We start from the raw sequence: 15,304 nt of genomic DNA on the forward strand, positions 1-15,304 counted from the left end.
CTATTTCAAGCAGATACCCTTTGGTCACTGATTTACTGTGAAAATTCCACATCCATGTGCTCTCTTCAGGGGGGGGGGGAAGCAGTCGAGACATTCCTGTGTGTTTCATTGAACAGAAACGTACTATAGCATTGATGAGCAGGGGAGCTGAAGAGCATGGGAGAGTGTGAGAAATGTCGGCAGACCAGAAAACCATGTGTGTGTGTGTGTGTGTGTGTGTGTGTGTGGCTTTACTGAATAGAACAAGAAGTGAATTGATGCCCATTGTGCACCTCTATATCAACAATCATTTTTGTTACAACTATAACTGAGGCTGATGTAAGACAGAACAGGGAAGGCTTGGCTGTTCTCCCTCCACACACACGCATGCACGCACACGCACAGTTCTGAAAAGTGAATGGAGCTTGTCAAACCTTCATCACCTGACGCTGATCCAAACTCACACATGCATGGTTAACTGAATGCATGCACCCACCCTATGCACATGCACATGCACAGCACACGAACACAGACTATGAGACATGTACACACACACACACACACACACACACACACACACACACACACACACACACATTCTCACTGTCCCAGCATGTAGGAAATAGCTCATGGAGACCTGGCCAGTAAACACTTATAATAGCCAGGAATTTGGCATTCCTTCAGCCTCTATTATATGGCCCCACACTCTCCCTGCGTCTCTCCGTCTTCTCACAGCGTGCTCAGTGATGGTTGAATGGAAGCGGGCCAATGAGACAACATGTGGTTTTGACTAGTCCAACCAAGAGGGGCATGTAAATATTGATTGTTTCAATATATTGGCAGAAATGGAAACAATGTAGAGATGTAATCTTTTATCAATAACAGGAGCGGCGTGTCGTCTGCCAGCTGAAATTATTACTGCTCGGACCAAATAAACAGTCGTGAACAAACTCCCGCCGAGCTGAAGATGTAAACGTTGAAGGTGCTTACAACTTTTGCTCTTTTTCAGTCTTGGTCCATTTCTCTTTCAGTCAGTCATCTCTTCCCACTGTAGGCTCTTCTCAGTCTGCATTTTCTGCCAAATTCCATCTTCTCAGTGTAACATAAACACTCCAAAACTGCATAAATATTTCTAGCAGCAGGGGGTTTATGGATTTTTTTTAAGTCATGAAACATAACAACGGCATTAACCTTCACTTCAATCAGCTATTTAGAGTGCATCTGGGGAAATGAGGCATAAAAGTCTTAAAGAAGTAAAAACGAAAAGATGCCAAGAGGGGGAGCATTGCATAACTGTTACACAAAATGAAAGTGAACAAGATATTAACAATAAAATGATAACAACAAAGAGGTTACAAAGGCTGTAGCTAAACTGTCTATGGAAGTAGTTTGTGTGTATGAGTAAGTGAGTTATTTTATTTTTATAGGGTCCCTTAAATGTGGTAATTAAAGCTCCAACAAGCAACGTTTTTTATTTTCTGAATATCAAACTGCTCATCTCAACAAAGCATTTTGGACGTTTTTAGCTCATTGTTTTGGTTTGTTGGCACTCAATACTCCTCGCTCATTAACCTTGTTTCTAGCTCGAGCAGGCCGCTGTATTCTACGCTACCCAGCTCTGAATGACTGAATGATTTAGCAACTTGCTGGTGAACTAAGATTAGCATTTAGCAGCGAAGGAGTCAGATATTTCCCTCAGGAGTTGGTGGAAACCAAAACAGAGCTAAAAGGAGAGTGAAAACCGAACTCACATTTGCCAGGTCGCCAGAAACACGACTCCAAACCAATGACAATCTATATTAACTGAATGTTTAAATAAGTATCATAGGTGTACTAGGTATATGTATTGGTCAGGCTTTATTTATTACCCAGATTAAATAAGTAGAAGAGTAAAAAGAATGGATCCCTGTTTGGCACCATCCAACAACACACACATGCTGATAGAAACTTTATTTTTTATGTCTGGATTAATGACATAACCCTACATTTTATTACCTATTATATCTCTGTCACTATCGTGGATAATGTGCTTTGTTTAGCAGACTCTCCTTTATACAGGAAATGCTATTTAACCTAGCAAAGGGCCTTGTTCATCACGAAGCTGCACACATATTCTTTGTGCCATAGAAAAATTATCAGAGAAAAACATCTCTGCATTCAGCGGTGGTCAGTGTCAGCTTGTTTTTCATCAGTGATGAAGCAACCGGCTCGAACTAAATCTTCTCACAGATACATCAAACAGGAAAGTGACCTTGGCCAGTATCTGCATCCACATCAACCTCATCCTTAATTGGAAGAAGGGCTGCACCACACATGGAGACTTTCGTGAAAAGGCTCCATAAAATGCCTCCTTGGCACACCATGTATCAAGTTCTCGCAATAAAACCCCCTTTTTACTAGTTTTGATTACTGCACTTGCCGTGTTACCGCTCAATCACGACAGTGAAATGAACTTTAGCTTAATCAATTCCTTCCATTGAATCAAAGGAAGTTCACAAGGCCGCAGTATCTGAGAGAGAAAATTGGAAAGAGGGAGGGAGGGCGTGATTGAACATTCCCACTTAAAGGTCATCTCATTGCTTATCAGATTTCTTATCAACCTTTTTTCCTTCCAGCCTGGGTCGAGGAAGCCAATATTTGCTGAGCGATGTTTTTAAAGAGCGAGAGGAGGGTCTAAGCCATTAAAGCTGGCTCCCTCTGGTTCCAACTTGGCATGAACATCAGTGCATTGACAACCAGAGCCTCATTACACAACACTGCTCCCTCCGCTTCACACAACCTAAGTAGTAAGATTTTTAGTGACAGCTAGTTCTGTGGCTGCAACCACACATTAATCCATAGTAGATGACTGACCTTTTTAAAACACTTTCTGCTTTACAAGAGAATTAGTTGAAAAATCCTAGAGTACTAATCTGCAGACGTGAATGACAGAAAACCAAATGGGTCTTACCGCTCGGCCTCCAGGCGCATCTCCTCCCGCTTCTGCCTCCTCAGCTCCCGGCGCCGCTCAAAGTCCATTTCCTCCATGATTGTGCCCTGAGAGATGACATCATCAAACACAGACTTGTTGGTTTACTCAATTTCAGGAAGGAAAGACGAAAAACCATTAATTTAAGCATCCTTTAGAGGGCAGAATCACTTGTTCACCAGTAAAACTAAGCCTTAGATTGTCTGTTATCTGCTCATCAAAGTATTTAAAATGATAATCTTTAAGATTTCCATAAAATTTCGAGACTAAAAATGGCCTAAAAAAGGGGATTCACAGGAACCGCGGCGCACGTTTATTCCAGAGTTACTGTTACAGCCGTATCACAGCTGTATTATATTACTGCTAATGCAAACGGAACATCCTGCTGCTGCTTTACATTAAAAACATTTAAGTGGCAAAACATGGGGTTTTATTGTGAAGGCGCCACAGGAAACACAATGCTAACAGCGATTGTTCATCAAAACTGTCATTTTGGGGATGTTTATATTCAGCTTTTCATCCTTTTAAAAATCTTTTCAAGGAACTAGAACAGCTGAGTAGCTGCTCAGTGAGTATTTATTCGTTATTAAACTTGCTGTAAGCACGTTTGTCGCCAAATCAACCAGGAATGAAATGTTAAGGACTTTTAAGTACAATCAATCCTTCTACACAAAGTACTGACCGGAAGTATCTTTGTGTATAAAAGGTCTTAGGTGACAGCTACTGGCTGAAAGGGATGCCCACAAACTTTGGTGGACGACAGAGGAATGAAAGAAAGAAGAACAGAGACACAAAGAGAGAGGAGGGAGAAGCCAACACAGGATGTTAACTCAATCAGTTAAGAGCAACTCTCACTAAAAATACCCCAGTGGGGTACGTGACTGCAGTGAGGACCAAGACCACCCAGGAGCTGCTGAGCCTCCCATCATACATCCACAAGCTAAACCACCGGCAACATCTTCTATACACCGCAGCAGAGTAAACAGACAGACGCTGAAGGTGCGTGACAGTTCACAGAACGAAAAGACAACTGAATAAAGTTGAATTTAAAACCTTTGTGTTGATACAGCATGAGAAGGAAAGTGGCAGAAAGTAAGATGCTTTAAAGTGCAGAAGGACAATTTGGAGAAACAAAAGGAAGAAGGTTGACTGTCATACCTTGAATTAGCCTTCAAACAATGTGTTTTCCTTCACACCATACCAGCTTTTCACAACACTCCCTCCAAGCAGAGGTTCAATGCTACGTCTAGTAAGTCTCCCACAGTCCGGCCTCAGCTGACAGAAAAAGCAAATGCTTGTTGCCCTCCCCTCCCTGCTAGTTGTCCCTCCCTCCATCCTTCAGTGACCTCCTTCCTTCTTTCCCTCAGCCTTACCCCCCCTCCCTCCCTCCCTCCTCAGTCTCCTTCTCTCCCTATCTCTACTGCTAACTTTTCCTGTGTTGTTTACCTACATGTCAGGGCTTGGCTAAACTCTGTTCTCGGACGTGACTCGGCTCTTGAGCCTCGCTTCCTGTCTGTCACGAGCATGCTTTTTCCTTCCAAACGCACACAGGAGGGTCAAAGAGAGCCTCTTCACACATCTGTATATGAGTATGCATGCACACAAGCATGCACTTAAGCTGCAACATTACAGCGTTTGTGTGCATGCATTTACACTAAGCAATAAGCATACTAATGAGCGTGTACACATGGACAGGAAACACACAGAAAAGCTCAAAGAAAGCATGACTCCAAGAGATCCTCCGAACCCTCACCCTCCCCGCTTGCATCTTCTGCCCCAGTCTCCCCCCCCCCCCCCCGTGAGCCTGTACAGTAAACACAGCCTCGTCTCCCCGCTATTACACCGTAAAAGCCTTTGTGACTCGGAGGAGGGAGAGATATTTTAAATACCGCAAAAATTCACTCTCTATGTTTAGATGCACTCTTAGTGTCATTTCTGAAACGACGGGGAGTAGGGGGGGCGCAATTGGACGCGGGGCAATACAACCGTAATTAAGACAAAATGAGAGCAATAAGTAAAACCGACAAGGCCTCCAAACATCACCAGTCTAATCACATACTTCCTAGAACCAGCGACGCCAAGGGAGACAAAGTTATTAACAACACAAGCACGGCAGCATATAAATTTGGAGTTATTGTTGCAAATAATGCGTGATTTATGCAGCGGCGACTGTGTTTTCATTTGGTGTTCATGATTGTAAAGAAAGAAAAGAATTATAGATTATTAAAAAACATGCCATTTACAAAGCAAATTACAATAAAAGTAGGTTTGAGAACAAAATGATCACATTGGGCCATATATACACGATTTTACATGAATAATAAACCTGAGATAATCATATTTTTATGCTGATGCATGATGTATGAATAGGGCTGTTAAATGAATGCAGCACAGTCACATTATCTCGTCTCCACATGGGAGAACACCGGGCGCAGGGCAGAAGAGGAAGCCTGTGGCTCGCAGACAAGGCCCTCAGTAAGACGTAGAAATGTAACTGTTGTGTATATCGCTGAAGGGACCACCCACACTTTGCAAAAGCTAACGGAGGCAGAACGAGAGGAAGACAGCATTCCATAAAGTTGAGCAACCTGGAGTCGTACGTTTTGGGATTTTTTCAGACTTTTTACAAGTTCAGCATGAGCGATCCTGTCCACTCTTCTTTCTTCTGTCCATTTGTTCCACCATTTATCTCTAAAAACCTGCATCCATGCATCCCGCCCTCACTTCTTATTCTGTCTCTCTCTTTTACTTCCTCCTCCCCCTCTTTCTCTTTCCCCGCCTGCCCCCACTTCTACAATGGCTATAATGACACATTTACCAGTCAAATTACTACCTGTCGAGACTGCCAGACACTGGCACAGAACCCAGTGTCTAAGTGCCAGCCTCTTAAAAAGCCTTAAAAGCCAAGTTGATATTATCCTGACAGCCACTGGGATTACACCCCCTTATAATGCCTCTATCTTCTCACATAGTCTTGAGTTAAAAGCACCAAAACAATGGGCCCATATTGACCAAATGAGGCACAAAATAGATCAAGCATCAGTCAAGGAGTACGGCTGAAGTACGGGCCAGCAGTATCTATTTTTGGCTTTGGTGAAATACTCCGAGCGCTGGCTTTGCATTCTGTGAGATGAGAACACTGCAGCTTTTTTGGTCAGATTTGTTACTGTGATACTCAGAACAACCATTCCCTCACAACCTTTTAGACAAACAAATTAATTTGCACATTATGGCTATGGAGCTATGCGAGGAATGCTCCTATTTAACCTCTGATTTTAGCAGAAGGGACTTGAAAGAGCCTCCAAATTACTCACTCACATGCCGGTTACAGACAACTCCTCATTTGGATCTTTATGTGTGCAGTGACTGTTTTGGTTGTTGAAAAAAGGGAATTAATGTGAAGATAAACAAGTAAAAACTAGCTGAGTGCACGTTATGTGCTTGCCAGCTGTGAGGTTGGCAAATAAAGGAACAATGGTGACTTGTTGCAGCTGGTGGTTACAAGGCTTAGTCACAACTCACATACGGTTTTAGATTGTTTTTAAATGTGACTTTTATGACAGTAAAAAAACCCTGCTACATGCAAGACTCAAGCATGTTGGAACACAAAGCCTTAATAATAAATACAAAGGTTTTAGTCCTCTATTGACTCTATCCTCTGGTGTTACCCTAAAGCCTAAATAATAACCTCATCAAGCTACTATGCTCACAATAAAAATGCTAACATTCTAATGTTAAGCAAGTAGGCCTATAAAGTTTACTATCTTATTTTAGCATGATGACAACAAATTCAGTTTTCTTATTTTATTTTCATCTAATGCTGCATTTCTACTGCATGGTACGCTTTACTCAACTCTACTCGCTCTATTTTTGGTCTTAGTCCCTTGTACTTATTTTTGTACCACCGAGGTTCCAAGCTGCTACTAGAAGGAGTTAAAACACAGCACAGATGAGAAGAGAGAGGAGAAGATAGGAGGGGAGAGTGGGGAGGAGAGGAGAGAAGAGGAGAGGGGAGAAGGAGAGAGTGGAGGAGAGGAGAAGGGGAGAGGAGATGAGAGGAGAGGAGGAGGAGAGAAGAGAAGAGAAGAGAGGAGGGGAGAGGAGAGAGGGGAGGAGAGGGGAGAGGAGGGGAGAGGAGGAGGAGAGGGAGGAGAGGAGAGGAGAGGAGAGAGGAGGAGGAGAGGGGAGGAGAGGAGAGGAGGAGAGAGGAGAGGAGGAAAGGAGAGGAAAAGGGGAGAGGAGGAGGAGAGGAGGGGAGAGGAGGAGAGAGGGGAGAGAGGGGAGGAAATGAGAGGAGAGAGGGGAGGAGAGAGGAGAGGAAGAGAGAGGAGAGGAGAGGAGAGGAGAGGGGAGGAGAGGAGAGAGGAGAGGAGAGGAGAGGAGAGGGGAGGAGAGAAGAGAGGAGGGGAGGGGAGAGGAGAGGGGGGAGAGGAGAGGAGGAGAGGCGGGGAGAGGAGGAGAGGGCAGGAGAGATATGTCAAGCAGCTATGGAGTCACAGCTGTGCAGGTGTCCAGGTGAAGAGAGGTATTCCAGTAATCTGGAATGTGAAGGCAATACTGGCACAAAGCCTGCTCTTTCTAGTCTTTGCATCAATGGAAGGAAATATTTTGTACACCTGCTACATAGTTTGGTATGTTGGAGAAGTTTTACTCATTTAATGCCTTTTCACCATTTTCAGAATTTGGTTTTACTACCATAAAGACTAGACGACCCAAGGGATTCAAACGCTATAGTGAAATATACTCGGACTATTGTAAAATTATACCCAATCATATGTAAATAAATAATGTCAAATATTGTTGAGAAAATAATGAATATGCTACATATCGGCTGGTGGCTTTTGGTGTTGTATTGCTCCATAGCACCACTAGTGGTCAAACACTTGAAACACTTAGTTTCACCAAAGCCATGCTGCACATTGCCCCACTGAGAGGGAAAGTATTGCACTAAAGCACATCATTAAAGAACACATAATGGGAGATGCTTTTCAAGTATGAGTGCGTAGGAGTTAACTGACACTGTGGGAATTAAACTGCTAATACTGACACACTCCACCATTTGCATGTAGCTATAGGACAACATAGTGTAAATTGTCCATTTATGATAGTATTGGACGCTAACTTGACGGAAGATGAACACACTTAAACAAGAGAGGCAGAGGTCTATTGGCTCAGACTAAGCTAAGATAAATTGGTAAGTATTTTGTTAAAGTAGGAATGATCATTTTATGATTGTTTTATCGCACAGATAAAGCTTCCGCAGCATAACAGGGAGGAGGAAGGAAATAAAAAGAGATACTGGATGCCTGTAGGTCGTGCACACTAACAGCTTTTTGGCTGAGGCTCTGGGGACAGTTTGAGTTGGGTAAACCGAACGTTTTCTGCGGGGCTAAGGAGTCTCTTAAGATTAGTCTGACAGGGGGGTTGAATTATGCTCAGCCTGTGTGTGAGGGTGTGAGCATCACGATAAACAGTATTTACATATATAAATGTGTCTTGTGTGTATTTATGTAAATGTGTGTGTGTGTGGAAAGTGTGCAGACATGTACAGAGGAAGTGCATATCAATTATTTTTGTGTCAACTTCACAGGATGTGAGAATGTATGTTTTTACAAGTGTAATACTGAAACTACGTTTGGCCACTGCGAGAACAGTACGTGTGTGTGTTTATGGTACGGTAAATGTGTACATGTGTGATATCCATCACCACCTACGGTGCTATGTTTGGAAAGCTGGCCTTGTGGTTGTGGTTCTCTGCGCTATGTGTCTCCTATCACATGTCCAGGCCTCGGCAGCATTAACACGTTAACAGTCCCAGGATGCAGAGCGGCTGTGGATGAGCATTCATAAATTCACTGGAGGTTTTTTGGCACACCAAGGCCAAGATTTTTTTTTCTTTCTTTCCATCCACGCTATTCCCTCTCTCGACTTCATCTGTCTTTGAGTCTCTTTTTCTCCCTAACTTTTAGAGCATGACCAATACATCGGTGGGCTGTTATTATTGAATGATACTGTGTATCGGTGTATAATAAGGGCTGTCACTTTATATCTGACATTTTAATTGCTGTTGGGACTTGGGAAGTTGTTGAATATTGAATCTGTAATGATCTTTTCTTGTGTATAGGCAAAAAAAGACTGTAATCCAGTAAGATCTGGGTTAATGTTGCTCTTTTTGCTAACACGGGACTGAGCAGATAATAAGAACACCAAACAATCTTGAAGTAACGCGAGGAAGCATTTTAGATTCAACACCACAGATGGAAAAATCTAGTTAAAGATAAGGCTGTTTGCCGACGTGTTGCGTTAGCCTGTCACTCAAGTGAGGCAGCCGAGGCCCTGTGAATGAGCGGAAGAAACGTAGATTAGGTTTAGGCTACGTGGGCGGTATTTGAATTAAGGAGGTTATGTTTTCGGTTTGGTTTGTTGGTTTGTTGGTTTGTTTGTCAGCAGGATTACGGAAATACCACGGGCCCCATCTTTATGAAACGTCGTGGAGGGGTGTAGCATGGGCTGAAGAGCAGATCTGAATCACAGGATACAAACATTATTTTTCATTTATGGAAACGGCCTTGGTGGATGTCTGCACTGCCCGAGAGCTCTTTCAGTTCACTGTGTGGTAGTTATAAATAACATTTGCAGTACAGAAATGCCAAACATCTGTGTGCGATAACACTTTACTAGTATTTAAGTGTTGTTACTTTAACAATAATGTTTGTTTGTGTCATGTCAAGTCAGATATATTGTTAATGTTAATAAATATTAATATCAGCCTCAAAAATCCATTATCGGTCGCCTGTACTGTGCTCACTGTTCCTATCTCCTCTTGGACCACAATGCAGCAGCTTAGCCAACAGCTGCAGAGTATGTGTTCAGCTACAACACGAGGAGACTCAGGGTTGGTTGGCTATGAATTAAGTATAGTAATTGGTTTAATATTTCACAGGATTTACCCATGACCAATCAGCCAAGCTTATTTCTGTATTTGTCTTGTGTCTGCATTTCAAGCCGCAGTGTGAAAATCAACCACAATAGCTTCTGTTGACAAAGCCGAGGTCTTCAGCTGCTTCTATATATTCTAGGCAACATATGAGGTGGCCAACTGCATCAGACCTCAGCTCAATTTCAATACCATCTGCTTTCCACTCACACTCTATCTCCTCCAAAACAAATTTTTTGAAAGTGTGGCTTCGGCTGGAATGAGGAGAAATTTCACTGAGCATGAGCAGACGGTATTCGTAGGCAAACCTGAGAAGCTAATGCCACTGTGGCAAGTCAAACGCAGCTGATGGTTTTGAGGGTTGGGGCAAGAAATGGGCTCCAGTCCCTGAATGCCTCAGACGCATTGTCATTAGTGCCTTTAGATGTGGCGATCAGACACAGTCCTCCCTCAAATCTCCGACAATATTTTCTCTGCTGACTTTAGCTCTCAGACAAACCAGCAAGGGGAAACTTCACATCAGTGTCGGGGAAAAGACCTGAAGGTTAAAGATGTTAAGTTTCCATTTGGTGGAGAAAACGGAGACTCCTGCATTCCCAGACAATGGTTCACATTCCATAACACCTCTCTGTACCCTGTGAATCATACACACAGAGACAGACTGACTGAGGTTATCTGTTCACACACAGCCAAGAGTATTCTCAATGGAATACCTTGGATGAGTTATATTTCACAGGCTGCGAGCAGGTAAGCACAGCAGGGATGAATCAACCAGTGCATTTATTAATTCATGATTAAATAAGCGACTGAGAAAAACTCCCATATGTGGACAGATTGTGTCTCAAAACTCTGACTGGTGCACATTATGTGACATCACCTTTATCCAGCAGAGCCCACTTCTAACCAGCAAGAAACAACAAATAATGAAATCTAACGGTTCCAACGCAATACATTTAAAGGCGCATCGAGAAAATAGGTTTTCAAGGTCTTTCAAGGATAACTTGTTTTCGTAGTTTGGCCCATAATTGTTATTGGAATAAGATTGTACTAACACGTTAAAGGCAGAGATCTGGAAAGGTACATAGTCTCACTTTAAAGACCAACTTCCTTAACTTTGACTCACTGTACCTTCCAAAGTTCCAGTGCAACGAGGGATTATTAGCAACACATTGGCAGTGCTTTCTTTTTCTGCCTCCAAATATGTGGTTTAGATAATCTTGCTTGACTCTTGGTATGTTTACAACCAGTCTGATCTTCAGACAGCTTGTGTTTCCTTCCCGATGTTCCCAGATCTCAGTAATTACTTATCACAGCTAATAAAAATGATGACTGAAACTACAAAACATAAATCCCTAAAAACATATATCTTTCAAATACTGGGTAACTTTAGCTGTGACCCTCATGATGCTGTCTTACTTTCTCAAACAGCATGTTGTGAGATTCTCATGATAATAAATAGCATTTGTTTCAATTATCTATCAAACTGACAAATCTGTTTTGGAAAGGAAGATGTAGTTTGATACTTTCTCAACTCTAGTGTTGCCCTGATTAAAACAAATCACTCTCGATGTAGATCTTCAATCGTAGGTTTTACTTTCCACTGTCAGCCAAATAACCTCAGTAAACTTCATCTGCCGTATATATTTAGACTGTGAATCACTGTTCTTTTAATATTTTCTCCTCTCACGGTCCCACACATGGATGGGAGTTTTGTGCCGCTCATTACACTTTAGGCTGCATGAGATCTGAAGGTATTATGAACTTTCCCTTCTGTGGAGAGACAGCTGAAAACACCTGAGCTTCACCAGCCGGCGTTCCCCTTCAGGTTGAGGGTGTGTTTATGTGTCTTTCAACCTCACGCCTGAAGCTAAGTCACACTTAAGTTGCAATAAAAACATTACCCCAACATGCCATATCCATCATCTGAATCGCACAGCTTTTTGACGGCAGCTTTTAGCCCATAGATGCTCCATTTAAACTGCAAACAGTACCATCTGTATTCTCATTTTTGAAGAGATCTTACTAAATCCAGCATCAGCAGGTTTAAAAAATCTGAAACTCTTAGAAGTAAACCACTGAAATGAGATGATAAATTCCTATTTGTCAGCTGCTGATTCAATTTACCAAATTAAATAACTGCCTGAGAGGATTTGATGTAGCAGGTGGCTGAAAAAGAAGGGTCATAAAACATTGTCTTACAGTTAAATGTTGGTTTTAGGAGGGACATTTGCATTAGAAGTTGGATTCTTGTTGCCCAAATAAAAAAGGCAGCTTCTTTGTGAAACAGCAAGAGCCAGGCCAATTCCTCAACAGTCTTTGACTTTTAAAAGGCGTATGTCTCTTTTAAAAGTGCACTTTCAGATGCAACACCCACAATCAGGCAGAAATGGAGAAAAAGCATTCCAAAAAGTACAAATCCCACACAAAATAGGGATGTTTGTATGGCATCAAAAGGCTACTGCTCCCTGGCCGTGCTCCATATGACCAAATATGGAAAGAAAAAATGCTGCCTTTTCCCGTAACCAAACTGGGAAAAAAAGGGGGAAGGCTCTCTTGCATGCTGTGTGCACAGCGAGATAGAGCTCTCACACTCACTACACAGTGGCCACAGAGTTGGCTCCCTCTCAAAACAGCATGACTGATGGTGATGTTGGACCTGCAGTGACATCTCAGCGAACACAGTTGGACACACACAAACACACACCTGCACGACGCAGGAGTCATGAAAGAGAGGCACACCAATCCTTTTCACTACGCTGACATTTCATTTTTTAAACACAAACAAAAGCTTTCTTCACTTTCACGTATGAGCTGTACGGCTGGAGTCTCCGCAGTGCACTTTGAGTCGAAGCCCCCTGGAAGAGAACATTCCTCTTGGTGAGAAAGCAGCCGTCTCGAACACCACAGTCCTGTGCTTAAGTTAGAAACGGTTTGTTTATCTGCCCACCCCCTCCCTATATGGAGCGGCTCCGACATTCTCCTGCCACTGCCGCATTGCAAATGTCTATGCTGGTATGTCATTTCCCAAAAAAACTTATCAAATTATCTGGGACTTTTTTTTGGAGCATGGGTGAACTGCCAGCAATGGAGGAAAACTGCTAGGAGATGAAGAAAGCAGTAAACAAAGTGACTTCCAGGTCTACTCCTGTTTTTTATTTTTACAAAACCAGATTAACAAGTCACTCAACCTTTGTATTCCATCTTAAAGGAACAGTTCAACATTTTGGGAAAAAAGTTACGCTATAATATTTACACGCTATTAAGTTACAGCTAGCAAACGGTTAGCTTAGCTACCTTAACAATTGAAAACAATGGGACTCAGTTAGCCTGCTTAGTCAGTACAAAAACTGATCATATCATAGAGGGAGAGTTTTATTAGAGTCATATAGTTTTTCTTTGTCATTTTATATGTCTGATGAGAATGTTGATACCACTCTTATGTCTGTACAATACATATGAAGCTAGCAGGCAATTAGCTTAGTGTAGCTTATATCTGGAACAGGGAAACACAGCTAGCCTGGTTCAGTCAGAAGCTATACCAAATACCTAGCTTAATTTGTTAGCTTAGCTAGTATACCAATTGAAAACAGTGGGACTCAGTTAGCCTGCTTAGTCAGTACAAAAACTGATCATATCATAAAGGCAGAGTTTTATTAGTCATATGGAGTTTTTCTTTGTCATTTTATATGTCTGAGGAGAATGTTGATACCACTCTTATGTCTGTACAATAAATATGAAGCTAGCAGGCAATTAGCTTAGTGTAGCTTATATCTGGAACAGGGAAACACAGCTAGCCTGGTTCAGTCAGAAGATATACCAAATACCTGGCTTAATTTGTTAGCTTAGTTTGTACAAAAACTAAATTAAAAGTTAGTTTTACACAGGTTAGTGTTACTGTTTTTCCCTGCTACCGGCCTTTATGCTAAACTAAGCTAATTTAAATAATCTGTTGATTGATGGTAGGCTACAAGAGTTCCATCAAGAGTAGCATAATAATAGTGTTGATTGAGTTGAATTAGATAAACTGCTGAAGTATCTTCTTTTGGGGCAGCATTTATTTTTAAATCAATTAAAATTAATAAAAAAGCCATTTTCAACTTTCACTTTCAACTCTCTTATGTAAGCACCTCCTTGAAACGGATATTCTGGTGCAAATATGCAAAATGTCAAATCTCAGTAAATATGCAACCCTTGCACTTGACATGCAATATTAACAGTCTGTTGTGTAATTCCACAAGGACATTACAGTCAAAACCTTGATCTTTTTTGTAAATCAGGACCAAATGCGATGTCGGAACATACATGCTATAAAAGGGCCAAGACTGCATGAAAACCACACAATAATAGCATCAAACAAACCAGCACTAATGAATAAATACATGCAATTTTTCCACATCATTTTCCTGTCATAACAAACCAGAGTTATGATGAATACACAAGGACAACATCATCGAGCCACTCAGTACTTTAGGGCGCACTGTGACTTTTAAGTCTATTAAATAGGATTGTAAATAAATAATGACAGACAGATGCTGCATGAAGTCAATAGCAAAGGAGGTGAAAAAAACAAAAACCTCTTAATAGGTAATTTAATGGTCTTTGAATCCTCTTGCACCATTGGCAGAGTTTTCTAATTTTAAGTAATGCACACAGGAACATGTGACTTGTCGTGAATCCATTCCTCATCCTTCTCTCGTGTCCATTTCCAAAGAAAAAGCAGCCTCCTCTTGTTCCTTTAGGACAGCCCGTCTTGACACCTGCCTTCTGTCAGAGTAAATGAGCCTTGGGCCGGAGTCTGTGTCTCCTCAACAGGACATTAATCTGCTACTAGTGAGCTGACCAGAGAGACTAGTGGAACCAGAGTGCTGATATATGGTGGGTTTCAGTCTGAAAACTGCTACTGCCGACACTGCAACTAGAGAACAGTTTATCAAGCGGAGTTGAACGGAAAAGGATAAAAACAGGATGGAGCAGAGCAGGAATGACCTCTACTACGCTTAAAAAAGTAAAAGCAAAAGTTCACCTTTTATAACCAGAAACTGAAATATCACAGTTTCAATCATTGCAAAAAGCCAGCACGTCTGGCTTTAAGACCCCCAGGCAAGATTTGAACTTGTACTTTTCTTTAATACGTGCAAGTCATTTGGGATATGCACCAAAGCTCAATGACTAAAATGTAAAAGTATACGTGATTAGCATGATCCACAGCAGCCCACAGCCTCTGGTATACGGTCAATAACGTGACATGCTGGAAACATTAAGAGGAACATAAAAATGTATTTCTCATAAAGCTTGAGAGGTTCCTGATGTGTTTCTCGAAAGGCAAAAAATGGAAAGAAAATGAATCTGCTGAACATTTGTGACATGCTTCCTAAAATGTGTGGCTCTCTGTGGCCGGAGAGAAATTACACTTTGGTGGA

The 15,304-nt window shown here is 41.8% G+C and overlaps 1 protein-coding gene across 7 annotated transcripts in view; it reads right to left on the bottom strand.

Moving 5' to 3' along the window:
- The window catches only part of cald1a (caldesmon 1a), a 53,856-nt gene that overhangs the window by 25,619 nt on the left and 12,933 nt on the right, over nucleotides 1–15,304 (bottom strand). For 6 of the 7 annotated variants that reach the window (XR_003834540.1, XM_029461751.1, XM_029461753.1 and 3 more), the window contains exon 2: nucleotides 2,930–3,015. Coding sequence is in view for 6 of the 7 variants with exons in the window: in XM_029461751.1 (XP_029317611.1) it covers nucleotides 2,930–3,006 (77 nt within the window). In the remaining variant the exon portion in view is untranslated. Of the gene's footprint in view, nucleotides 1–2,929; nucleotides 3,016–4,105; nucleotides 4,238–15,304 lie in introns of those variants that run through there. The other variant, XM_029461752.1, reaches the window with a different exon arrangement.

Source organism: Cottoperca gobio, chromosome 23 (assembly GCF_900634415.1).
Source record: "Cottoperca gobio chromosome 23, fCotGob3.1, whole genome shotgun sequence".
Lineage (NCBI taxonomy): Eukaryota > Metazoa > Chordata > Actinopteri > Perciformes > Bovichtidae > Cottoperca > Cottoperca gobio.